The sequence below is a fragment of the Athene noctua genome, chromosome 18 (genome assembly GCF_965140245.1).
Source record: "Athene noctua chromosome 18, bAthNoc1.hap1.1, whole genome shotgun sequence".
In the NCBI taxonomy this organism is placed as follows: domain Eukaryota; kingdom Metazoa; phylum Chordata; class Aves; order Strigiformes; family Strigidae; genus Athene; species Athene noctua.
Window position 1 is genome coordinate 14,331,663 of NC_134054.1, and position 20,405 is coordinate 14,352,067.

The 20,405-nt window shown below is 71.6% G+C and overlaps 2 protein-coding genes across 5 annotated transcripts; both read left to right on the plus strand.

Annotated features, from left to right (window-relative positions):
• Positions 1-635: 635 nt before the first annotated feature.
• On the plus strand, positions 636-10,471 carry TIMP2 (TIMP metallopeptidase inhibitor 2). Its single transcript, XM_074922243.1, has 5 exons — positions 636-966; positions 7,819-7,919; positions 7,996-8,104; positions 8,398-8,522; positions 8,839-10,471. Exons 1-5 carry the CDS (start codon positions 840-842, stop codon positions 9,037-9,039), a joined length of 663 nt encoding a protein of 220 aa, XP_074778344.1. The 5' UTR covers positions 636-839; the 3' UTR covers positions 9,040-10,471.
• Positions 10,472-10,841: 370 nt separating this feature from the next.
• Positions 10,842-20,405, plus strand: USP36 (ubiquitin specific peptidase 36). 4 transcript variants are annotated; one of them, XM_074921796.1, is made up of 20 exons: positions 10,842-10,947; positions 11,450-11,717; positions 11,787-12,008; positions 12,743-12,853; positions 13,146-13,248; positions 13,749-13,816; positions 14,227-14,297; positions 14,643-14,725; positions 14,980-15,091; positions 15,328-15,465; positions 15,746-15,846; positions 15,988-16,123; positions 16,293-16,982; positions 17,456-17,583; positions 18,275-18,670; positions 18,805-18,965; positions 19,281-19,412; positions 19,603-19,718; positions 19,809-19,928; positions 20,001-20,405. In XM_074921796.1, exons 1-19 carry the CDS (start codon positions 10,945-10,947, stop codon positions 19,911-19,913), a joined length of 3,144 nt encoding a protein of 1,047 aa, XP_074777897.1. In that variant the 5' UTR covers positions 10,842-10,944; the 3' UTR covers positions 19,914-19,928; positions 20,001-20,405. The 4 variants fall into 4 exon arrangements, with proteins under 4 accessions (XP_074777897.1, XP_074777896.1, XP_074777900.1 ...); XM_074921795.1 differs by having other exon boundaries at positions 17,447-17,583; positions 20,001-20,404; XM_074921799.1 differs by lacking the exon at positions 10,842-10,947 and adding an exon at positions 10,949-11,001 and having other exon boundaries at positions 17,447-17,583; positions 20,001-20,404.

Sequence of the window (20,405 nt, forward strand, 5' to 3'; positions counted from 1 at the left end):
TCCGGAGTGGGTTTTGTGGCCGCGGCGCCCGGCTCGGCCGTGCCCGGAGGCCGTGGCTGTGGCCAGGGGCCACGCTGGGCTCCTTGCCCACTTCGCAGGGACCAAGGCGCCGCTGGAGAGACGGAGCAGGGTGGTGCGGCCGCTGGGCCCGGGGCTGCAGGTGCAGCCACACCGGCAGCACCCCGACACCCTCCGCAGGGACACAGCCAGGACAGGGCCGGGGGCGTTTGGGGGTGCGCGTCAGGGTAGGGGGGCTGCTGGCCCGGGGGGAGCAGCCCCGGAGTCCGCGGGCAGGTCACGGCAGGGGACCCGCGGGCGAACGCGGCCGGGGTGGGAGAGGGCGAGGGGGCACGGAGGGGTGGGATGAGAGGGAAAGTGGGGGCACAGGCCTGAGCGCAGCCCCCCCCCCCCCCCGGCAATTTACAGCCGGGCGCCAGGTCTGAGAGCCGGGACCGGGCTCCGGTGCCCCCCCCTCCCGCCCGGGCGGCGGGTCCCGGGGCCGCGGAGGGTGGGCGGGATGCGCGGGGCTCGCCCCGGGGGCGGGAGGGGGTGGCCGGGGGGGGGCGGCGAGCGCGGCCGCGGAGCCGCATCCTGCGGAGGGGCGGGAGCAGCCGGGCTGGCCCCGCGCCACGCAGAGGAGGAGCAGCAAATCCCCGGAGCACGTTAAAAAGCGAGGCCGAGCGGCGGCGGGGGGAGGCAGGAAGAAAACACCCTCCGGAGAAAAGCAGCGCAGGGGCCGCGGCTGCCGGACCCCAAAACTTCCCGGCGGCGGCTCGGCCGGGCCCGGCGGTGGATGCGGTTCGTGGGCCGGGTGGCCGAGCCCGCAGCCCCCCCGCACGATGCCCGCCGCGCTGCCCAGCCTGCTGGCCTGGCTGGCGGTGCTGCTGCTCGGCAGGGCCCGCCCCGCCGACGCCTGCAGCTGCTCGCCCATCCACCCGCAACAGGCCTTCTGCAACGCCGACATAGGTGAGCGCCCCCCGCCGCGGGGCCCCGCAGCCCCCGCCAGGGACCCCGGTAGCAGCTTCGGAACCGCCCCCCCCCCGCCCCGGTAGCAGCCCCGGAGCCCCGGCCCGGCCCGCGCGAACTTCCCGGCGGGGGAAGGGGCGGAAAGTTGGAGCGGAGCGGGCAGGGAACGGGCAGAGCCGCCCCCGGCACCTGCCCGCAGCCCCGCACCGGTGCGGGCTCCGCGCCCCGGCCGGCCCCGGGGGTGTGTCGGCGGGAGCCGATGCTCGGGCGGGCGCGGTCCGTCCGTCTGTCCGCCCGGGGTGTGTCCGTCCCTCCCCGCGCGTCTCGCCGTCTCCGGGGCTTGGGGGGGGGGGGGGGGCCGGTGGGGGGGGGACCGTCGCGGCCGCGCCCGGCATCGCTCCCCGGGGCGTCCCCGGGCGATGCGAGGAGCCGCCGGAACGCGGCTCTGCCCCGGGCCCGGGCCGGGGTCCCCGCGGCGCAGCCCCGGTGAGACGGGCGAGCCCGGCCTCCTCCAACTTCGATCACACCGCGATGGTACGTGGCAGCGCGGGGAGCTGGTGGCCCCGGGGGAGGCCGAGAGCCGCCGCCTCTCGCACGGCCCCGGCCCGGGAGAACGGAGCCGGCACCGGCCCGGGAGAGGCAGCGCCGGGCTCGGTCACCTCCCGTCTGTTCCTTATTTCCAGGCATTTCCTCTCCCCCGTCCCACTTTGTTCGGCTTGGATGCTGCTGAAAGGGAGGGCTTGGCAGCGCCGGGATCTGGATTCCTCTTTCTATGAATAATGCCCTTATTAAATTTTAACATATTAAACAAACAGACCAGCCCCAGGTCCTGACGCTCTCTTTCGCGGGGCCGTCCCCGGGCTCAGCTGGAGAGGTAACATTCCCAAACACTTAGGCAGCCCCAACCTCTGGCCGGCCCTGCCCCGTCCCCCGCTCCTGAGCCGGGATGCTCCCGGTGGGCTCCCGGGCTGCCCCGGCCGCTTCCAGACCCCGCTCCCGGCCCTTCTGCCCCGGGACGCAGCTCCCGGCCGCTGCCCCGCGTGCCCCGGCCCTGCCGCGAAGCATGTTGGGGACAGGGAAGTTTCTAGACAAAATGGAGCGCTGAATTTCTGGAGCTGCCGCTCGCTCGAGCCGGTGCGGCCGGGCTGCGGGATTCCCCACGCCCACTCGGGGAGCGGGGCCGCGGCTTCCCGTCACGCTCCCGTCGGGCTCAGCTTTCTGGGCCACTCGTGACTCACTGCCCGTCCTGGGGTGCTGGCTCAGCCCTGACTCAGCTGCTGAGTCACCGGCTGTCTCGGCAGCCCCGGCGTCTCGCTGGCCCCCGGGAGGGCCCGGCGTGGCCTGGCAGCGCCCTGCTGCGGGCCGGGCTGCCCCGCTGCCCTCGGCAGGTGCCTGTCCTGCGCCCGCCGGAGCCCGTCCTGCCTCGGCAGCCTCCTCCCGGGCCACGCTGGCACCGCCCGGCTCCCGGCCCGAGTCCCCTCTGCAGCTCGTCTGGTCACTCTTGCCTTGGCTGATCTGGGGGGACAGTGCTGGGCTGGAGGGGGCAGCGTTTGTCCCGGGATGAGCTCCCCAGCCTCTTCCCACATGACACGGGTCTGTCTCCTGCAGCCGGTGATCCTTGGCCTCCTTCCTGCTTCTCCTCCTCCCCTGGGTGCTCTCTGGAGCTGGGAGGCTCCTCAGCCGGCTCCGTCCCCGCGGGTGCACAGAGCCCAGGGGTGCTGGGTGTTGCCGGGACCTTCCCTGGCTGCTGTGGATGCAGCGGCCCGCGCCCAGGCTGGGCCCTGGGGGGAGATGCGGGGGGGTGGGGGTGCGGTGCGGGGTGCGCCCGGGGTGGCCGATGAGCCCCAAGGCTCGCGCCCAGCCCTTGGTAGTGGGGAGCTGGGGGAGCGCGGTGCAAGACCCTGGCCCCGTGGGGCTGGGACCCCCCCTCTGTAGTGTGGAGGGTGCCTGCCACATCCATCCGTGCCTCCCCACGGCCCCCCGGCCCTCGCTCGTGCCCCTGCAGCCGTATCTCCAGGGAGCGGGGCCAGGGCCCGGGGCTGCGTTTCTCTGCGGTGGGCATGGGGTGCCCGAGGGGCTGGGAGTCGCCTCACCAGAGCTGGTGACTCGGCGGAGCCAGCGACCCGGCCCGCCGGCGCTCGAGCTCCCTGCCCCCGGGACGGGCAGCGGGTTTCTCTAGGGCCTGAGGGCTCGGGGCTGCCCCGTTCCTCACCGGGGCCATTCCGGGGCGGCCGGGGCTGGTGGCTGCTCTCTGCCTGCCCGGGGGGCGGCTCTGCTGGGTCCCTTCTGGTCTCCTCCGGAGCAGCGGGGGTGTGTGTGTGTGTGATGCTCAGCCCCTCTGGCCATGGCCGTGGCTTTGGCCTTGTGTGGCACCAGGAGGGGTCAGTGGGGCTCGAGGTGCCACCAGGGACGGGGGGGACCTTGGGGGCAGCCCCTGGCAGCTTTGTGCCGATCCCAGTTGTCCCAGCACTTGGTTCCTCGGGATGGGGCGCAGGCAGCGTGCAGCCAAGGGGGGAAAAGCGGGGGCTGCCACAGGGCCCAGGCGGAGGGGGGGGTGGGGGGAGCGGCAGGGAGCGCTCCCTGCCCGAGGGCTGCCGGGGGGAGCGCAGCTGACCGGCCGGCCCTGCCGAGCTCTGCTGGAGCCGGGGGGCTGCCGGTCCCCGGTGCCGCCTCGGTGAGCTCCGAGCCCTTCCCGTGCGGCTGGCGCAGAGGGGCCGTGGGCTGACTGCCGGGGCCGCCGCTGATTGGGCTCCATCCCGCTCCCGTCAGAGGGCCGGGATGACGCACGCGGCCATGGCAGCGCAGAGCCCGTGGCTCCCGCGCAGGCCGGCGGGCGAGCGGGGCCTGGTGCCCCCCGCGTCCCCCTGGGCGCTGCCAGGCACCAGCGGAGCCCCCGTGGCCACTGCTCAGCCCCCTCCCTCAGCTCCGCATCCCTCCTGCCTCCCCATCCCCAAAACCGCCGTGCCGGGGCGGGGGGTGACCCCCTCCGCTGCCTCCGGGGTGCAGGCGGGATCCTGGGGGCTGGTTGCTGCCCGTGTGCCAGGCAGGGCTGGCGCCGAGTCTCTCCCGGGGGTGGTTTGGTGGCTCCCCCACCTCTGCTGGCCTCAGGCGGGGCTGGAGTGGCCCTGGGGCTGCCCCCGCTGCGGGGAGGGGTGCCCGGGCCGGGTGGGCAGTGCCGGCTGCCAGCCCCCCCGCAGAAGGGAGCTTTGCTCCCCGTGGCACCGGCGCTTCCCGGGCGGGTGCTGGTGGGGCCGCACCGCGGGGTCCGGGGTGGGATGGCGGAGGAAGGGGCGGCCATTTGGCACGTCCCGGGGCAGAGGCTCCTGGTGCTGCTTCCCCCCCTTGGCAGGTCACCGCTTCCCAACCCCATTTTCTCCTTCCCCAGGGAGAACCGGGGGCTGCTGCATCTCCCCACCACCTGCCCACGGTGGCTCCTGCTGTGACGGCAACTGTCCGTGGCAGGAACCCTCCGCTCAGCAGCCAGAAACACGGGGTGCAGCCCCCCGGCTGGGGCAGCGTGTGGCGGGGGCCGGGGAGGACAGCATCGCCCCGGCTGGCAAGCCCAGGGGGCATCCCGGTGGGGTTGTGGCACTGGGTGACTCTATCTGCACCCAGCTTTGCTCCTGGAGCTGCAGCGCGGCCCCAGTCTGAACCAGTTGTGACGGGGGGAGCGGTGCGGGGTCGGCTGGGCCCCAATGCGGGGGCCTTCCTCGTGGCCTGGGGACCGCTCTGCCGCAGGATGCCCGGACTCTCGGCCCCAGGCAGCCCCCAGCTGCCCACAGACCCCCCCTCTGCCTGCCCTTGTGCCCGTTACCGCTTCCCGCTGTGGGCAGCGGTGCTGGGCGGCAGCCGCGGGCCGTGCGGGGGCAACTGCAGCGAGGTGGGGGGGGATTATTGAAACCCCTCGGAAAGGGCCCCAGCCCTGAGTCCCCGAGGCAGTGGGCAGGGGGAGGCAGGAGCTGGGGGGCTCCAGAGGCCCCAGCTGCCAGCGCGGCTCTGCTCGTGCAGCAGCTTCTGTGCGGAGTTAGAGGCGAATTCTCCGGGTGCGGAGGTGCCGTGGTGGGACCCCTGGGGGTGGAGGGCAGCGAGGGGACCCCCGTCTGTCCCCGGGGGGCTCCAGGTCCTCACTGCGGGGTGGTTGTGGCTCGCAGCCCTGGGGGCCAGCACAGGGGGTGTCACCAGCGGGGTCGCCCCATGGTGCGTCTTCTTGCCGCGGCTCGTCCTGCCTGGGGAAGGAGCGGCGCTGCCCTGGGCGGACGCTGCTGCGCCGGCCCGGGGCCTCGGCTCAGCCGGCGGCCGGTGGCTGCCCAGGCCGGTGGCAGGAGCCGTGACGGCAGCGTTGGCGCTTGGGGAGGTCTGACTGCCGGCCTCTGCGCCCCCGGGGGTTCCCTCCACCCCTCGGCCCTGCCTCCTCGTCCCGGGGACCTCAGCCGGGCTCTCCTCCGGGGCTCCCCGCCACGATCCCTGCGGCTTCGCCCTCCTCGCCGCTCCGGTTCCTGGCTGGCGCGGAGCAGCTTGGCTGCGCTGCTGGGGTCTTGGCGGGGAAAGCGCAGCACAGCCGTCCCCTCCACAAAGCCGCACTGTTCAGAACAAATCCGCCTAGAATTGGGCTGCATTTTTGTCAAGTGATTCATCAGCACGTGAATGGAAAAGGCTGGAGCCCACTGAACCAGTAACCGTTCCTCCGCGCCTGGAGCCACGGGGCCGGAGCCGGCTCCCCGGCTCGCTCGCCCCCAGGTTACGCCGCAGACGCGCCGGAGCAGCGAAGGGCCCGGCGGGACGCGGCAGCGGCTGGGTCGGGGGGCGAGGGGCGGCCCAGGCCTGCGGCGACCCCGGTGCGCTGGAGCGGGCGCAGGCAGCGGGCAGGGGCCGTGTCCCCGGGTGCCAAGCAAAGCCCCTCCAGCCGGGGCGGGGAGCGGGGCGGGGGCTGCCCCAGGGGAGGGGGGCACGGCCGGGAAAGGCCCCGGGGCAGCCCCGGTACCGGCAGGTTGTGTCTGCGAGCGCCTGCGTTGACCTGGGGCGGCTGCTCTGGGAAGTCTCTTCCCCGGCCCCTGCCCGGGCTGGTGGCCGCCCTCTCCTTTCCAGAGCAAACTCAGCTGGCGCTTACCGGTACCCACGTGGGGCCGTGTCCCCCCGACCTTCAGCTCAAATAGCCCGTCCGCATGCCCCCGCGCCCCCCGGTATTTATAGAGCGCGCTCAGATTCCCTCTCCTTGCTGTGCCAGAGGAAAGGAGAGTGTCTCTGTGCCGGGCTGGCGGGCAGCCCCCGGCACGTCCCCGGCTGCTCCCACCTTCCAGTGGGGGACACGAGAGCGGTCCCCAGCTCGGCTGGCGTTTGTCCTCCTGCCGCCCCGGCCATCCTGTGGGTCCCTGCTCCCAGCACGCACGAGGGACGGGGTGCTGGCCTCCGGGTGGGATGGGGTACCCCCAGCAGAGGGGGAGCCCCTGCCCTGCAGCCAGGCCCCCTCCCCAGCTCTGAGGGTGCCGGGCAGGAGCTGCGGCCGCTGCCCTCGTGCCATCAGCGTCCCCGGTGCTGCCCGGGGCGGCCGGGAGGGAGCCGGGCAGGGAGCTGCAGGTCTCGGTGCAGGGACCAGGCCCCACGTGCTTGAGCGGCTGCGTCCACCACACGGCGCAGCCCCGAGCCGGCCGCTCTGTCCCGAGCCGGTGAGTCAGGGTGAGCTGCCTGCTCGCTGCCTGCCCTGCCCGCTGCCTGCCCTGCCTGCAGGTCACTGCCACGTGCCGAGCGCTCACATGCCGGTTTGGGTGTCCCTGAGCCGTGCTGGCAGCGTGACCGCAGGGACCCTTCCATGGCAGAGTTGGCTCCAGGGTGCCGCGTCCTCGCCGGTGCGGGGGCACCCGGCCTTATCCCCCAGCACTGAGCGCCGGGACCCCCCCGGGGCCGTGGCCTTGTTGTCCTTGGCCGAGCTGCTTGGGGCTGCCAGCTGGGGAGCTCCCCGCTGCCTCCCCTCAGCGGGTGTTCTGCACCGCCCGGCCCTCGGCGCCCCAGGTCGGTTTTGCAGCGGCGAGGGCAGGACGTGACCCCCCCCGGCGGATGCGGTTTCTGCGCCCGCACGGCGTGCGGCTCGGCGCGGCAGCAGCAGGTGTCTGGCAGGGAGCCGGCAGCCAGAGCACCGTCCCAGGACCCCTCCGTGGTGGGTGGGACGGGGACCCCCCGCTCGGCTGTGTGGGGTGCAGACGCAGCCTGGCCCCAGGGCCCCCACGCACCCCGTGTGGGGACGCAGAGGGGCTGGCAGGGGACCCTGGCACGAGCTGCCTGTGCTGGCACTCCGAGGGCAGCGCCGGTGCCTGCACTGGCTGCAGCGAGCAGCCGGGACAGGGACGTGACTCCCACCTCCCTCTGCACCCACAGGTGACCCTGCAAATAACTCCCTCTGCCCTTTCCTCCCCCGGCCCGGCCACGCGGGCATTTGGCTGGGCCCCTCGTCAGAGACCGGTTTAATTAATGACACTGGGACAAATACCACAGTGCTCCCAGGGTGCTGCCGGCGGGTTTTAGCTGTCCTGGTGCCATCTGGGTGACGGGCACGAGCCCGGGCAGGGTCTGGGCAGAGACCGGGCCAGCGCTGGCCAAGGCCAACCGGTGTCGCACGGCTGGTGGCAGCGGGGCCGGGCGGTCCTGGGGTGACCTGCCCGTACCACCTGCCAGGAGGGTGCTGCTGCCACGCTGCCCGTCCCCTGCCTGCCGGAGCCCCTTTGTCCCCTGTCCCAGGGCAGCTGGGCTGCGAGGGCGGGAGCTGCCGTGGGGTGGAGGGGCTGAGCGGGACCGTCCCGCCGGGGGGGGCACCTGGGGTCCCCGGGCGCCCCTGCTGACCTCGACACCTCTCCGTTGCAGTGATCCGAGCAAAGGCCGTCTCTGCGAAAGAGGTGGATTCGGGGAACGATATATACGGGAATCCGATCAAACGAATCCAGTATGAGATCAAGCAGATCAAGGTAACGGGGCACACGGGGGCTGGGGGGGCCAGGGCAGCCTCTGTGCCGGCCGCTCACCCCCGCTCCTTCTCCCCAGATGTTTAAGGGCCCCGACCAGGACATCGAGTTCATCTACACGGCCCCGTCCACCGCCGTGTGCGGCCGGCTGCTGGACACCGGCGGGAAGAAGGAGTATCTCATCGCAGGTGGGCGGCTCGAGGGAGGGCTCTCGGGGACGCGGGTGGCCCTGCTGCCTCATGGCCCCCCCACTCCTCCTGCTCCCACCCCAGCCCCCGGTGGACCCCCCCGCTGTGTCCTGGCAGCGCTCGGCAGCCCCGGGCTGTGGCAGGGCAGCTTCAGGGGGGATGAGCCTCTGCTCCCCGGGGTTCACCGGTGGACGGCGGGAGGGGCTGAACTGAGGCCCCGGCACCCCGAGTCAGCGTCGGGCCCTGGGGCACCTGGGGGGACCCTCTGAGCCCTCTGTCTGGCCCCTCCCCAGGCAAGTCAGAGGGCAACGGCAAGATGCACATCACACTCTGCGACTTGGTTTCCACCTGGGACTCGCTGAGCCCGACCCAGAAGAAGAGCCTAAACCAGCGGTATCAGATGGGCTGCGAGTGCAAGGTGAGTAGCCGGGCGGCCCCCCCGAGCTCGGGCTGGGCCCCCTCCCCGTGCTGGTGGGTTCCACGGCCCCAGGGGGTCCACGGGGAGAGGCTCTTCCCTGTCCTTCGAGGATGACGCTGTGTGGGGGGCAGCGGGGAGCCGAGTCCAGCCCCAGGACCCGCACCCAGGGGTTCCCTCGGTCCCCCCACCCCAGGGCAGCATCCCCGCCTGCAGAGCTGGGGGGCAGCTGAGACAGAGCTGCGGAGGGGTCGCTGCTTCCTCCCACCCCAGCGTCCCCCCTCGGGGCGGTCGGTGACGCGGTGTCTGTTGTGCGCAGATCTCGCGCTGCCTCTCCATCCCCTGCTTCGTCTCCTCCTCGGACGAGTGTCTCTGGACAGACTGGGCGATGGAGAAGAACAACGTGGACGGGCGGCAGGCGAAGCACTACGCCTGCATCAAGAGGAGCGACGGCTCGTGCGCCTGGTACCGCGGCATGGCCCCCCCCAAGCAAGAGTTTCTCGACATCGAGGACCCCTAAGCCAAACGAGCGCATTCCAGTAGCCAGTAGAAAAAAACCTGCGAGATGTTAGACTGGTCCACGCTGATATCAATTCCTGGAGACAGCATGAAAATCCGCTCGGCCGCGGGGGTCCCCGGGCTGCGGCGGCTGCCGCGCGCGGGCAGGGGGCTGGGACAGGGACCCGCAGGGCTGAGCGGGGTGCGGGGGGACCCCGCGGCCGGGGCCGCTCTCAGCCCTGGTGCCCTGGCAGCTGTGAAGGAACCGAACCCTCGGGAGTGGCGGGAGCTGCCCCGGCTGCGTAGCAGGTCTACCAGTGCCCCCGCCGCGGGGGAGCCGCCCCAGCAGCTCTTGCCAGGCAGCGCTCCCCCCCGCAGCGTCCCCGGCTGCCCTCCAGCACCGGGGACCACTCTGTCCCCCTCCTCACCCACCGCCCGTCCCTCCCTTTGGGGTGCAGGAAGGGTACAGCCAAGGGCTCTTGGGTGGGGGGTACCATGTGGCAGAGCAACCGGCTGAGCGCGAGGGGCTCTGGGCTTCTCGCGGGGCCGGGCGGCTCCCGCGCAGCTGCTTGTCCTGAAGAGCTGGAGGGACACGTTAGCATGGCTGGGGTGACCCCCCCATCCCTGCGTGCACCCGGGCACTGCTGCCCCTCTCCCCACGGGGACATGGAGGTGAGTGTGGGGCTCGCTGCCCTCCCCGGCATCACGGAGCGGGGGGTCTGCTCCCCCTACAACCCCCTGCACGGGCAGAGAGCTGCTGCCAGACCCTTCGGCTGCCCTTGGACGGGCTGAGACCCACCGGCCTTGGCAGGCAGAGCGCAGGGCAGGCGGGCAGGGAGCAGGGCAGGCAGGGAGCTGCCCCTCGACAGGGCACCAGGGGCAGGAGCTCCAGCTGCGTGGGAGCAGAGCGTTTCCATCATGGCCTCGTGCAGCTGCTGGCTGAGCCGGGCCACGGCCTTCGGCGGCACCGGCCGAGCTCCCTCCTCGGCGGCAACGGGAAGATGGATCCCGGCACCCGGCCGGGCGCGGGCAGCGACGCAGCCGCAGGAAAACCCGTCCCCTCCGGCGAACCCTCCCGCACCCCTCGGGTCCCGCTTTTGTCTGAGCCATTCCCACGCCGCGCGGTGCCGGCCGCGGGGCCGCCCGTCCGCGACGCCGGCGGCACCGGCACGTGCCCCCCGGGAATCCCCCCGCAGCCCTGCTCCGGGGACGTTTTCATGCTGCGCGTCCCCGTCAGGTTTGAGATGTCGTACTGGACCAGTCTGGGCAATTCCAACCTATTAAAGAGAAAAATTAAAAAGAAAGAAAAAGAAAAAAAAAAACCCCAACCTCTAATCACTCCCATATACGAGGCCCGTTCGCTTACTGTATGGTTGTATCATATGTGCCATTTACTCCTGTCTCTGCTCTAGTCTGTCTCTGAGTTTATTAATTTCCACTTGTTTTGCCACCGGCTCCGTGGTCCCTGTGCTGTAATTTCGGTTCCGACGGGGCCGCGCCGGCAGCTCCCGGGCGCTGGAGAGCGGCGGGGCCGCTCCTCGGGCCCGGCCCGGCCCGGCCCCCGGGTCCCGCCCAGGGTTTGGTCGGTCCCGGCGCGGCCGCTGCCGGTAACGGCGATCGCGGGGGGGGACGGGGCCTCGCTTACGTGTAAGGGACGCGACAGCGCCCCCGCCCGGCGGCCGGTTGCCGCGACCCCCGCGGGGTCTGTCGGCGGCGGGAGCGGCCCCGGCCCCGGTCAGCGGCGGGAGAGGGACGGAGGGGAGAGGGGAGGGGGGAGAGCGACCGACAGCGGGAGCGCGGGAGCGGGCGGGGCGGGCCCGGACCGGCGCCGCCCCCCCGGGGACCGGCGCGGAAGCTGCGTGTGGCGGCGGCGACAGGAGGCGGTTCCTCTGCGCTACACGTGCGCGCCGAGGCGGCGGGGACCCGGATGGTGAGTGCGGCTGGGGACGGCGGGGACGGGAGTTGTCGGGACCGGGACCGGGAGGTGCCGGGATCGCGACCGAGACCGGGACGGGAGTTATCGGCACCGGGAGCGGGAGGTGTCGGGACTGGGACCGGGACCGGGGCTGGGGATGGGACGAGATCGGCACCGGGGCTGGGGACGGGACGGGACGTGTCGGGAGCGGGACCGTGACCGGGAGGTGTCGGGACCGGGGCTGGGGACGGGACGGGACGTGTCGGGACCGGGAGCGGGGGGTGCCGGGTTCGGGGCTTGGCTCCAGCCGGCGGGACCGGGCGGGCCGGATGCGGCGGGGGGTCGGGGGGCAGCGCTGAGGGTCGCGGTCGGGAGGACGCGGTGTCGGTGGGACACCGCCCCCCCCCCGGGCCCCGGCGGGACGTGGGCCGCGGCCCGTTGCCCCGGTAACGCGCTGCCCGGCCGCGGGCGCGGAGCGGCCGGTGCCCCCGTTGAACCGGGCGCCGCCTGCCCGCAGCCCGGGCCGCCGGGCCCCGCCATGCCGATCGCGGGGAAGCTGACGGAGGCGCTGAGGCCGGGCCCGGGGGCGGGCGAGGAGGCGGAGCTGGGCCCGCGCCTGGCCGCCGCCGCCAGGTCGGTGCTGCTGCAGAAGGTGGAGTTCGAGCCCGGCACCCGCGGGCGCTCCAGCCCCTGGGACCTGCTGCGGGACAAGTACCGGGTGCTGAGCCCCTGCCCCGGGGCCGCCGAGCGGGACCGGCCCCAGCGGGAGCCCCGCGGCGGGCAGGGTAGGTAGCGAGGGCCAGCGGGACCCCCCGCGCCCCCCGGCCCGCGCTCACCCCCGCCGCTCCCCGCAGACACCAGCCGCGGCCCGGGGGGGCCGGGCGCCGGGATCCCCGCGCCCCAGAAGGTGCTTTTCCCCCCGGAGCGCCTCAGCATGAAGTGGGAGCGCGTCCACCGCGTCGGGGCCGGGCTGCACAACCTGGGGAACACTTGTTTCCTCAACGCCGCCGTTCAGTGCCTGACCTACACGCCGCCGCTCGCCAACTATCTGCTCTCCCGGGAGCACGGCCGCGACTGTGAGTGGGGGGCCGGCGGGCAGCGGGGCGGGGGGGTGAGGAGGAGGAGGAGGAGGAGGCAGCCTGCCCGTCCCGCTCCCGTGCAGCGCTCAGGCCCGGCTCCGGCGGGGCTGAGCGGCCGCCGGGACGCGCCTCCGCGCTCCCTCCTGCCCGTTGCTGCGAGCGGCTCGTGTGTGCAGGGCTCCCGAGCTCTGCATCCGTGTCTGGGGGGGCTTTCTCTCAGCTGGGCGCAGCTGGGACTAAGATGGCTCTAACAGGCTCTGCTGGCTTTTTGGGGGCCCCAAGCAGCCCCCGCCCGCGGGGGCAGGAGGCTGCGCACAGGTGCCGTTGAGGGGTGGCTTGGGTAGGGAGTCTGGGGGCCACCGCTCCACGCTGTGACCAAGGGGAGCCCGCAGGGCTGGCAGCCCCGTCCTTAGGGCTCCGGGGGGACCTGCCCCACCCGGCTGACCTCTGGGCTCCTCCAGCTGGTCCCTGTGACCCATTTTCCATCCATGTGGGTGCTGCCTCGTCTCGGGGGGTCGCGGGGGCTGGTGCTGTGACTCGGGCTGTGCCAGCTGGGGTGGCCTGCGCTGGTCCCTGCGTGCCCGGGACGCCCCAGAGCTCTGCTGTAGCACAGAGCTCGTAGGGAAAACTGCACGTGGTTGAGCCACATTGGACCAGAGACCCCCCTGTCCGCTGTGCTGCCTTCGTCTCGCCTGGGTTCGTCCCCAACGTCCTCTCCTCTCCTGCTCCAGGTCACCAAGAAGGCTTTTGCATGATGTGCATTATGCAGAACCACACGATCCAGGCTTTTGCCTCCAGCGGCAACACAATAAAGCCAGTGTCCTTCGTCCAAAACCTCAAGAGTAAGGATGGCTGCCCCCCCCCATCCCGTAGCCCTGCGGGGGGGCAGTGACTAATGCAGGAGCAGAACCTTTGAGATCGGGGCAGGTCTCGGCAGAGGCACTTCTGAGGTGACTCGCTGAGCCTGCCGGGGGCTGGCGACTTCACGGGCTGCCTGGGGCTTCCCCGCGGCCAGCGTGGGCCTGACTCCGGTCTGGGTTGAGGGGGCTCAAACCCCGGAGTCCCTGCCCCGAGGGAGGGGGGGCCTGCCTCTGCCTCCGCGCGTCCCGGGGCTGATTCCTCCCTGTCCTGCAGACATCGCCCGGCACATCTGCTTCAGGAGGCAGGAGGACGCGCACGAGTTCCTGCGTTACACCGTCGAGGCCATGCAGAAGGCCTGTCTGAGCCGCTGTGCCAAGTACGTGGGGCCTCTGCCCGCCCATCGCCGCTCTCCTCCGCTGCCCCCTCGCTGCTCCCCTGCGCCCGCGGGAGGGGACTCTGGGGTGAGCGTGTCCCCCGGGTCGGGCTCGGGAGGGAGGTGCTGGGGCGGGTGGCCCAGCTCTGGGCTCCCGGCCGCCTTCTCACGCCGGCGTAGCTGTGCTCCTGTCCCCAGCTCCCGCGGCTGCTCCGGGTTTGGATCCTGCCCCAGGTGCTGGGGAACCCAGGGTGCCCGCCGGCTCAGCCCCAGCTCTGCGGGGGGAGCTCTCCCCGGGGCCCCCGTCCCGGGCGGCTGCCTCCCCTCCACAGGGCCCGGCTCCGGCCGCGAGTTTTGCTCCTTCCAGAGGAAGGTGCGAGCCGAGGCCCGGTGCCGGGCTGTGGCTCCCCGAGCTCTGCAGGGCCGGGGCGCGGGGGACCTGCCCCGAGGACACGGGGGTGGCTGTCGCCGGGGGGGGTGAGATCCGGTGCCGCTCTCTCTAGGTTGGATCGCCAGACCCAGGCCACGACGCTGGTTCACCAGATCTTCGGCGGTTACCTGCGGTCCCGTGGTGAGTGCTGGCTGCCAGGTCCGCGGCCTGTGAGTCTCCGGGCTGCTCCTTCCCCGGGAGCCTCGCAGTGGGAATCTTTGGGGAAAATCCCTGCGCGTGTGTCCGTTATCCCGAGCCATGGCCGGTCGGTCTCGCGGTACCTGTGGGTCGTGACCCTTGTTGTGGCGATGGAAAACGCTGTTGGCTGGGGGTCCCCGGCCCCCTGTGACCGGCGAAGGAGCCCGTGTTGCCAGCTCCCTAGGAGCGCTCGCTGTCCCATCCCGTAGCGGACTTGCCCTCCTTGCCCGGCTGGGCAACCCGGTGCTCGCGCCCCGGAGCCGGGCGGGGGGTGCTGCAGCTGCCCGCGCGGCGCTGCGGGGTGGTGGATGCAGGTGTTGTGCCGGGCTGAGCCCATCGCTCGCTCTTTGCAGTGAAGTGCGTGGAGTGCGAGACCGTTTCGGACACCTACGAGCCTTACCTGGACGTGGCGCTGGAGATCGGGGTACGGCGGCGGGGGCGGGGCGGGGCTCTGCACTCGCGGGGGGTGTTCTTGCAGCTGCACCGGGGCTGCTCTCAAGGCTCCTGAAGCTGCACGGTGCAGGCAGGGAGAGGCAGCTTGCCCGCTGCCCGAGCGTGAGCCATGGCTCCTGCGCTGAGGCTCTGTGGCGTGGGGGGCAGTGCCGCTGGCCCCCGTGGCCACTGGCCAGTGCCTCGCTGGCGGCGGGCTCGGGGCTTTGCTGTGGCCGGTGGCCCCGTGCTCGTGCTCTGCGCTCCCTCTCGGGGCCAGCCAGCCGGGCTGTGGCGTGGACAGGCCGCTGGTGCTCTGAGCTCTCCTCTGCCCTTGCAGCAAAGCAGCAACATCAGGCAGGCGCTGGAGCACTTCGTGAAGCTGGAGGTGCTGGGGGGGGACAACGCCTACAGGTGTGCCAAGTGAGTGTGGGGCTGCGGGCGGCGCGGGGCCGCGGCCGTGCTGGTGGGAAGCAGGAGGAAAGCGAGCCTGCCGCAGGTCGGGGGGCTTCTCGACCCGCTCCACAGCCAAACCGTGAGGTCCTGACGAGGAGGAGCTGGGCCCGTTGCGGTGGCTGGTGTCAGCGGGGCCGTTTCCAAAGGGTGGCCGCTTGCCCGGGGCTGGCAGTCAGCTGGGTGGTGGAACAGCTTGACGAGCTCGAGCTCTTCCTGTGCAGATGCAAACGGAAGGTTTTGGCCTGCAAACGCTTCACCATCCACCGAGCCTCCAACGTCCTCACGCTCTCGCTGAAGCGCTTTTCTGTCTTTGGTGGAAGCAAAATCACAAAGGTGAGCGCTGGGCGCTGCTGAGCTGGGGCTGGTCCCGGGGCGGGGGGGGGTCCTGCGAGCGGTGCGAGCTCTGCAGCGGGACCGGGACTCATCCTGGCATCTTCCTCCCCGTGGCCTCTGCCTCGGGAGAGCGGGACCCTCCCCTCGAGAGACGGGACTCGCAGGGCAGCTGAGCTGCTCCTGCTGTAGCCAGAAAGCGTCCGCTGTGCGGGCTCCTGAGGTGTCTCTCCCCGCAGGACGTGGCGTACCCCGAGTTCTTGAACATCCGCCCTTACATGTCGGAGAAGGGGGACCCCGTCACGTACTCGCTCTACGCGGTGCTGGTGCACTCTGGCTTCAGCTGCCACGCGGGGCATTATTACTGCTACGTGAAGGTGAGCCCAGGGCGCGCTGCGGGCTGGCGGGTGCTCGGGGGTCCCTGCGGTGCGCAGAAAGGAGGGCGCTCAGCAGATGCGTGTGGTGTGGCGCACTGGGCAGGGGTACAGGCTGCCCTCTGGAATCGTGTAGATCCTCTCTCGCAGAGTCCCCTCGCCTGCCCTGGGCTGCCTGTGGGTTTTGGGGAGAGGAGCTCTGCCAGCGGGTGCTGTTCCTGCTGCTCTGCCTGCCAGGGGGGTCCCCGGGCACAGCCTGACCCCGTTCCCTCCCCTTCCGCAGGCCAGCAACGGGCAGTGGTATCAAATGAACGATGATGTTGTCCGCTCCAGCAACATCAAAGTGGTCCTCAACCAGCAAGCCTACGTGCTGTTCTACCTGAGGTGAGAGCGGCCTGTGCCCTGCAGCCCCGGGGACTCAGCTCTCAGAGCTTCTGGCTCCTGTTTCTTGTGTGTGTCTCTGACGGGAGCGTTCGGGCGCTCAAACCCTCGCGGTTAACACGTTTGCTTCTCTGCCTTCGCCAGAATCCCCGACCCCAGGAAGGACTTGGGGGGGCTCATTGCCAAAGCTGCCTCCAGCCTGCCTGCCCACACCGGCAGCGTCTCCGGTCAGGCCCAGAAAGTGTCCAAGGGGCCCGTGTGCTCCTCGCTGCCGGGCTGGGTGAGTCCTGGGCGCGGGGAGCCGCTGCCCCTCCGTCCGCGCTGCGAGCGGGAGCATCCTGCTGAGCCGAGGCTCCTCTGTGGCCTGGGGAGGGATGTGGAGGGCAGTATCGCTCCATCCCTGGCTCCTGGAATTCTCCCCTTGCTGAACCTCTCCTCTCTCCATCTAGAGACCAGACCTGCTGCTGAAGAAGCAGCTGCCGGATCCGGACGAGATGAGAATTCTTCTGACCCACGACAAGGGTGAGAAGCTGAAGCTGCCAAATGGAGTTGCTTTGCAGAAGCTGCCCACTGGGTCCCCGTCACCCAAAGTGCCCCTCAAAGCCACGCACGCGGCCACCGCGCTGCCCAATGGCACAGCCCAGGGGGCCAAGAAGCTGCTCCCCTCCCCAAAGCGGCTCACCGTGCCCAAAGCAGTTCAGGGACTCTGCAACGCCAGCAACACGAAAGGGGCCAAAGAGGAGCCGCGCTGGCAGAAATCCCATGGGGGCGAGCAGCCACCTACCTCATCCGTGGTGCCGCTGGGGCCCAGCCCTGGCCAGAAGCCCCGTGGCCATGAGGCGAACACCAGCGCCCTGGAGAAGGGCTCGTCCCGCAGCAGAGCTGCCGGTCTGGAGCACAGCGCAGCGGGGACGATGGCCAAAGCGTCCCAGAAGGCCAAGAAGGGGCCCAGCAGCTCCCACACCTCTCAGGGAAGAGACTGTGGCACGGGGCTCCCTGCGGGCCCGGGCGCCAAGCCGGCTGCCCCCAAAGGCTCCAAACCGGCCCAGCTGAAATCCTCCGCGTCAGCCGGCACCGCTCTGGGGCCGAGCAGCGTCACGTCACCGCTGCCGGTGACGTCGATGGTCTCTGCCAAAAAGGTGAGTCTGAGCTTCTGCCCGGAGCCCTCAGCAGGCGCCTTGCGGCCGCAGGAGCCGGAGGGGCAGGGAGAGCCCCTCAGCCCCAGCTCTGCCCTCCTGGGGCGGGGTGTGGGGCCGGGCCGGTCCCTGCGGCGGGGTGGCCTCCACGGCCCCCTCGTGTCCCCGGGGGCGCGCGGGCGCAGGGCAGTTGCCTCCCCCGGGCAGGGGTGTGGGACCGGCCCTCTGGGCGCTGCTGTGCAGCCGGGGTCGGGACGGTGCGCTGGGATTTTTGGTCTCTAAATTTCCTTCCATCCTTCTTTTTGTGCTTCAAACTGAAAACACTTCTGATTCTTCTTCTACCACCCCCATGTCCCCCCCATCTGTGTCTGTTCCCCTGCCCTTTCTCTGGGCTCCCCTTTTTATTTTCCCCTCTTGGCTCACAGAAACATCTTTTCTTTAGACCACCAAGGCTTTATTTATGTCAGTATCCGCAGGGCGACACTCCGCAGGAGGCGAGCAGAAGCGACCGCCAGGCACAACCTCAACCCCAGCTGACTGACCGCACCAAGCCCCCGACCACCACCCGCCCCGACTCCGCTCCCCAGCCTTCCAGCAGGGCGAGGTAAGCGGTGCCAGGGCTGCCGGGCTCCGGCCGCAGCCCGGGGCTGCCCCACCAGGCCACTCTCCGGTGCCGCAGCGGGCTCGGGGGCCGTTTTGGCAGCCGGCTCGCCGGCTCTCCTGCGCTGGCCGGCCTTGCCCTGGGTTCTAGATGCAAGGCGCTTTCTCTGAGCGGTGGCAGAGGGTGGAGGGGAGCTCTGCAGGCTCTGACCATGTACTAGTGTCCCGTGGGATCGGGAGGCACCAGCCTGGTCTGGATCTTGCTCCGGGTCTCCCTTGTAACCTTCACCATGGGCATGTGCTGCGGCAGCGCTCACCCTTCCCTAATCCCCCGTGGGACAGCGTGTGCCCTGCGCGTGGCCAGCCCTGGGCAGGTGCAGGGTCGCTCTGTGCCTGCAGCTGCTGCCCTGGGAGCGGGGTCTGGTTCACATTGCGTGGCAGGGACGGCAGCAGTCGGGTGCTGAGCTCCTGCACCTCGGGGTGGGGAGGAAGAGAGGGGCTCCCGCTCCTGACCTGCCTTTCAGATCATGTCAGCCTCTTTTCCTGCCCTTCAGACTGTCCTCACTGGCTCTCAAACTGCCAAATAGTGAAAAGCCTTCCTCCAGCTTCATCTTCAACTCAGCCCCTCAGCTCCCAGCCTGCCCCCTGACCAATGGTTCCACTGCCCACCCTTCACACCACCTTCCTCCCCGCAGCAAGGAGAAGGGGCTCGGCCAGGTCACCTCTGGCTCCTCCAAAAAGAAGCGACGAAAGCACCACCATGGAGCAGATGACAGCCCCGGCGCTCCGGCCGTGAAGGGCAAGGATGAAGTCCTCGAGCCCCCCAGGAAGAAGAAGAAGCAGCATCATCTCCCTCAGGAGAGCCCAGTGCCCCTCGCAGGGAAGGAGGCGGTGGACAGGGGCCCCAGCAGCGGTGGGAATGGGCCGGGCTGCCAGGAGCTGGAGACCAGGCCCAAGCCACAAGTGTCCGAGCCCAGAACTCCCCTGGGCATGGAGCCCAGCTCTTCCCTCAGGAAGAAGAAAAAGAAGAAGAAGAGGAGGAGGATGGAGGAGGCAGGAGAGTGCTGCAGTGGGACACTGTCCTCGGGCAGGTGAGGGGCTGGGGTCACGCCTCCGCCCGCCTGCGGCTGGGGTGCGGGCGTCCCTGTCCCCCGTTGCCCTGCGGGGAGCTCAGACATCCCCCTCGGGCCTGGCTGGCGCGGGCTGAGCCCGGCTCCTTCCCCAGCTCCAGGGAGGCCGAGCTGGAGCCCCGGAGCACAGAGCAGCAGCGGACTGTGGCGCCTGAGGCTGGGGAGCGCGATCATCGCAAGCGGACGGAAATCCTCAGCAGCCCGAGCCCGGAGCCGGCAGCTGCCTGCAAATCCCGTGCCACGGAGGGCAGCCCAGGTCCGGCCGTGCGCCCCCACCCTGCCCACGCCGCCCCTCGGAGCCCTGCGGCGCAGCCCCCAGCGCTTACCGGTGCCCGCCACGGCCCGGTGGGCGCCTGTCCCCCTGCCCCGGGCCTGTGTGCCGCTCGTGGCGGGGAGCCGCCCGCTCGCACCTTGCCTGGGGGTGAAGATTTACCCCCCAGCTCCTCCCTGCCCCACCACCCTGGGGAGACCTTGCTAGTCCCGACAGCGTCTCCTGGGGCGAGATCTGCCTCGGCGATGGGGCGACACAGGAGCTGCCTGGGGCTTGTCCTCACCCCGCCTGTTCCCGCAGGGGCAGCCCGTGGCTGGCTCGGCCGGGCTGGAGATGACTGTGGGGCCGGCGCAGCACCCGGGAAGCCGGTGGTGCCCAGCGTGGTGGAGGAGCTACTCAGGAACTCCTTGGACAAGGCTTATGGCAAACGAGGTAACGCCGCTCGCCTGGGTGGGCAAAGAGCCACGCGGCTCCCTAGCCTTGAGCCCGGGCGCGGGCAGAACCCTTGGCGCTGGGGCCGGAGCTCCCCCCACGCAGCACGGGGGGCTGCGGGAGCCGGCCGAGGGGCTCTTAGTGGGGGCCACGGGGCGGGCTGCTCCCCCCTGACCGCGCTGCTCCGCAGTCTTGACCTGGGACGGCGCGGCCTCGGCCGTCAGCCAGGACGCCATTCAGGATGCGACCCGGGCCCGGAGCGAGACCGTCATCGACGAGTGGGACGAGGAGTTCGACAGAGGGAAGGTGGGTGCTGGCCCCGTCCCGGGCTGGGGCGGGTGGGGGGAGGCCGGGGGCGCTCTGCAGCCTGACCCCAGGCCCTCCTGCCCCGCGCAGGTAAAGAAGACCAGGAAAATGAAGCAGCAGCGGAGACGCCGCTTCAGGCCCTTCCCGGAGCTGCCGGGGAAACGCGGCTTCGGCTCCGCCAAGTGTCCGGCCTGAGCCGGCAGCGCCGAGGTGAGGAGCCGCGGGGCGGGAGGGAGGGGGCAGCTGCCCGGCGCGGTGCTAACGCCGCCCCTTTCCCCCCAGGTCCCGGCGAACGGAGCAGCCCCGGGCGGAGCGGCGGGGACGCCGACCCCGCGTGTCGCCAGGGCCCGGCCCCGGGTCCGGCCGTGCCGGGCGTCCCCCGCCCCGCTCCGGCCGCCCCGTCCGGGCCCCTCCACCACCTCCCCTGGGCCTGGCGCAGCCCCCCCGGCCCCAGCCTGGACTGGACATCCCGGAGGTGCCGGTGCCTGGGCCCAGCACCGGCCCCGGGGCTGCCGCTGCTCCCCGGGGCCCGGCCCCAGCCCCTCTCGGCCTCCTGCCCCGTCCCCGGGGGGGGGCCCTCGCCCTCCCGCTCCCCTCTGCTCTTGCATCCAAACCCCCGGTTCCCCCGGCCCGGCGCTGAGCGCGGGAGGCGGCGGCCGGTCCCCGCGGGCTCGGGGCCGCCGGGCC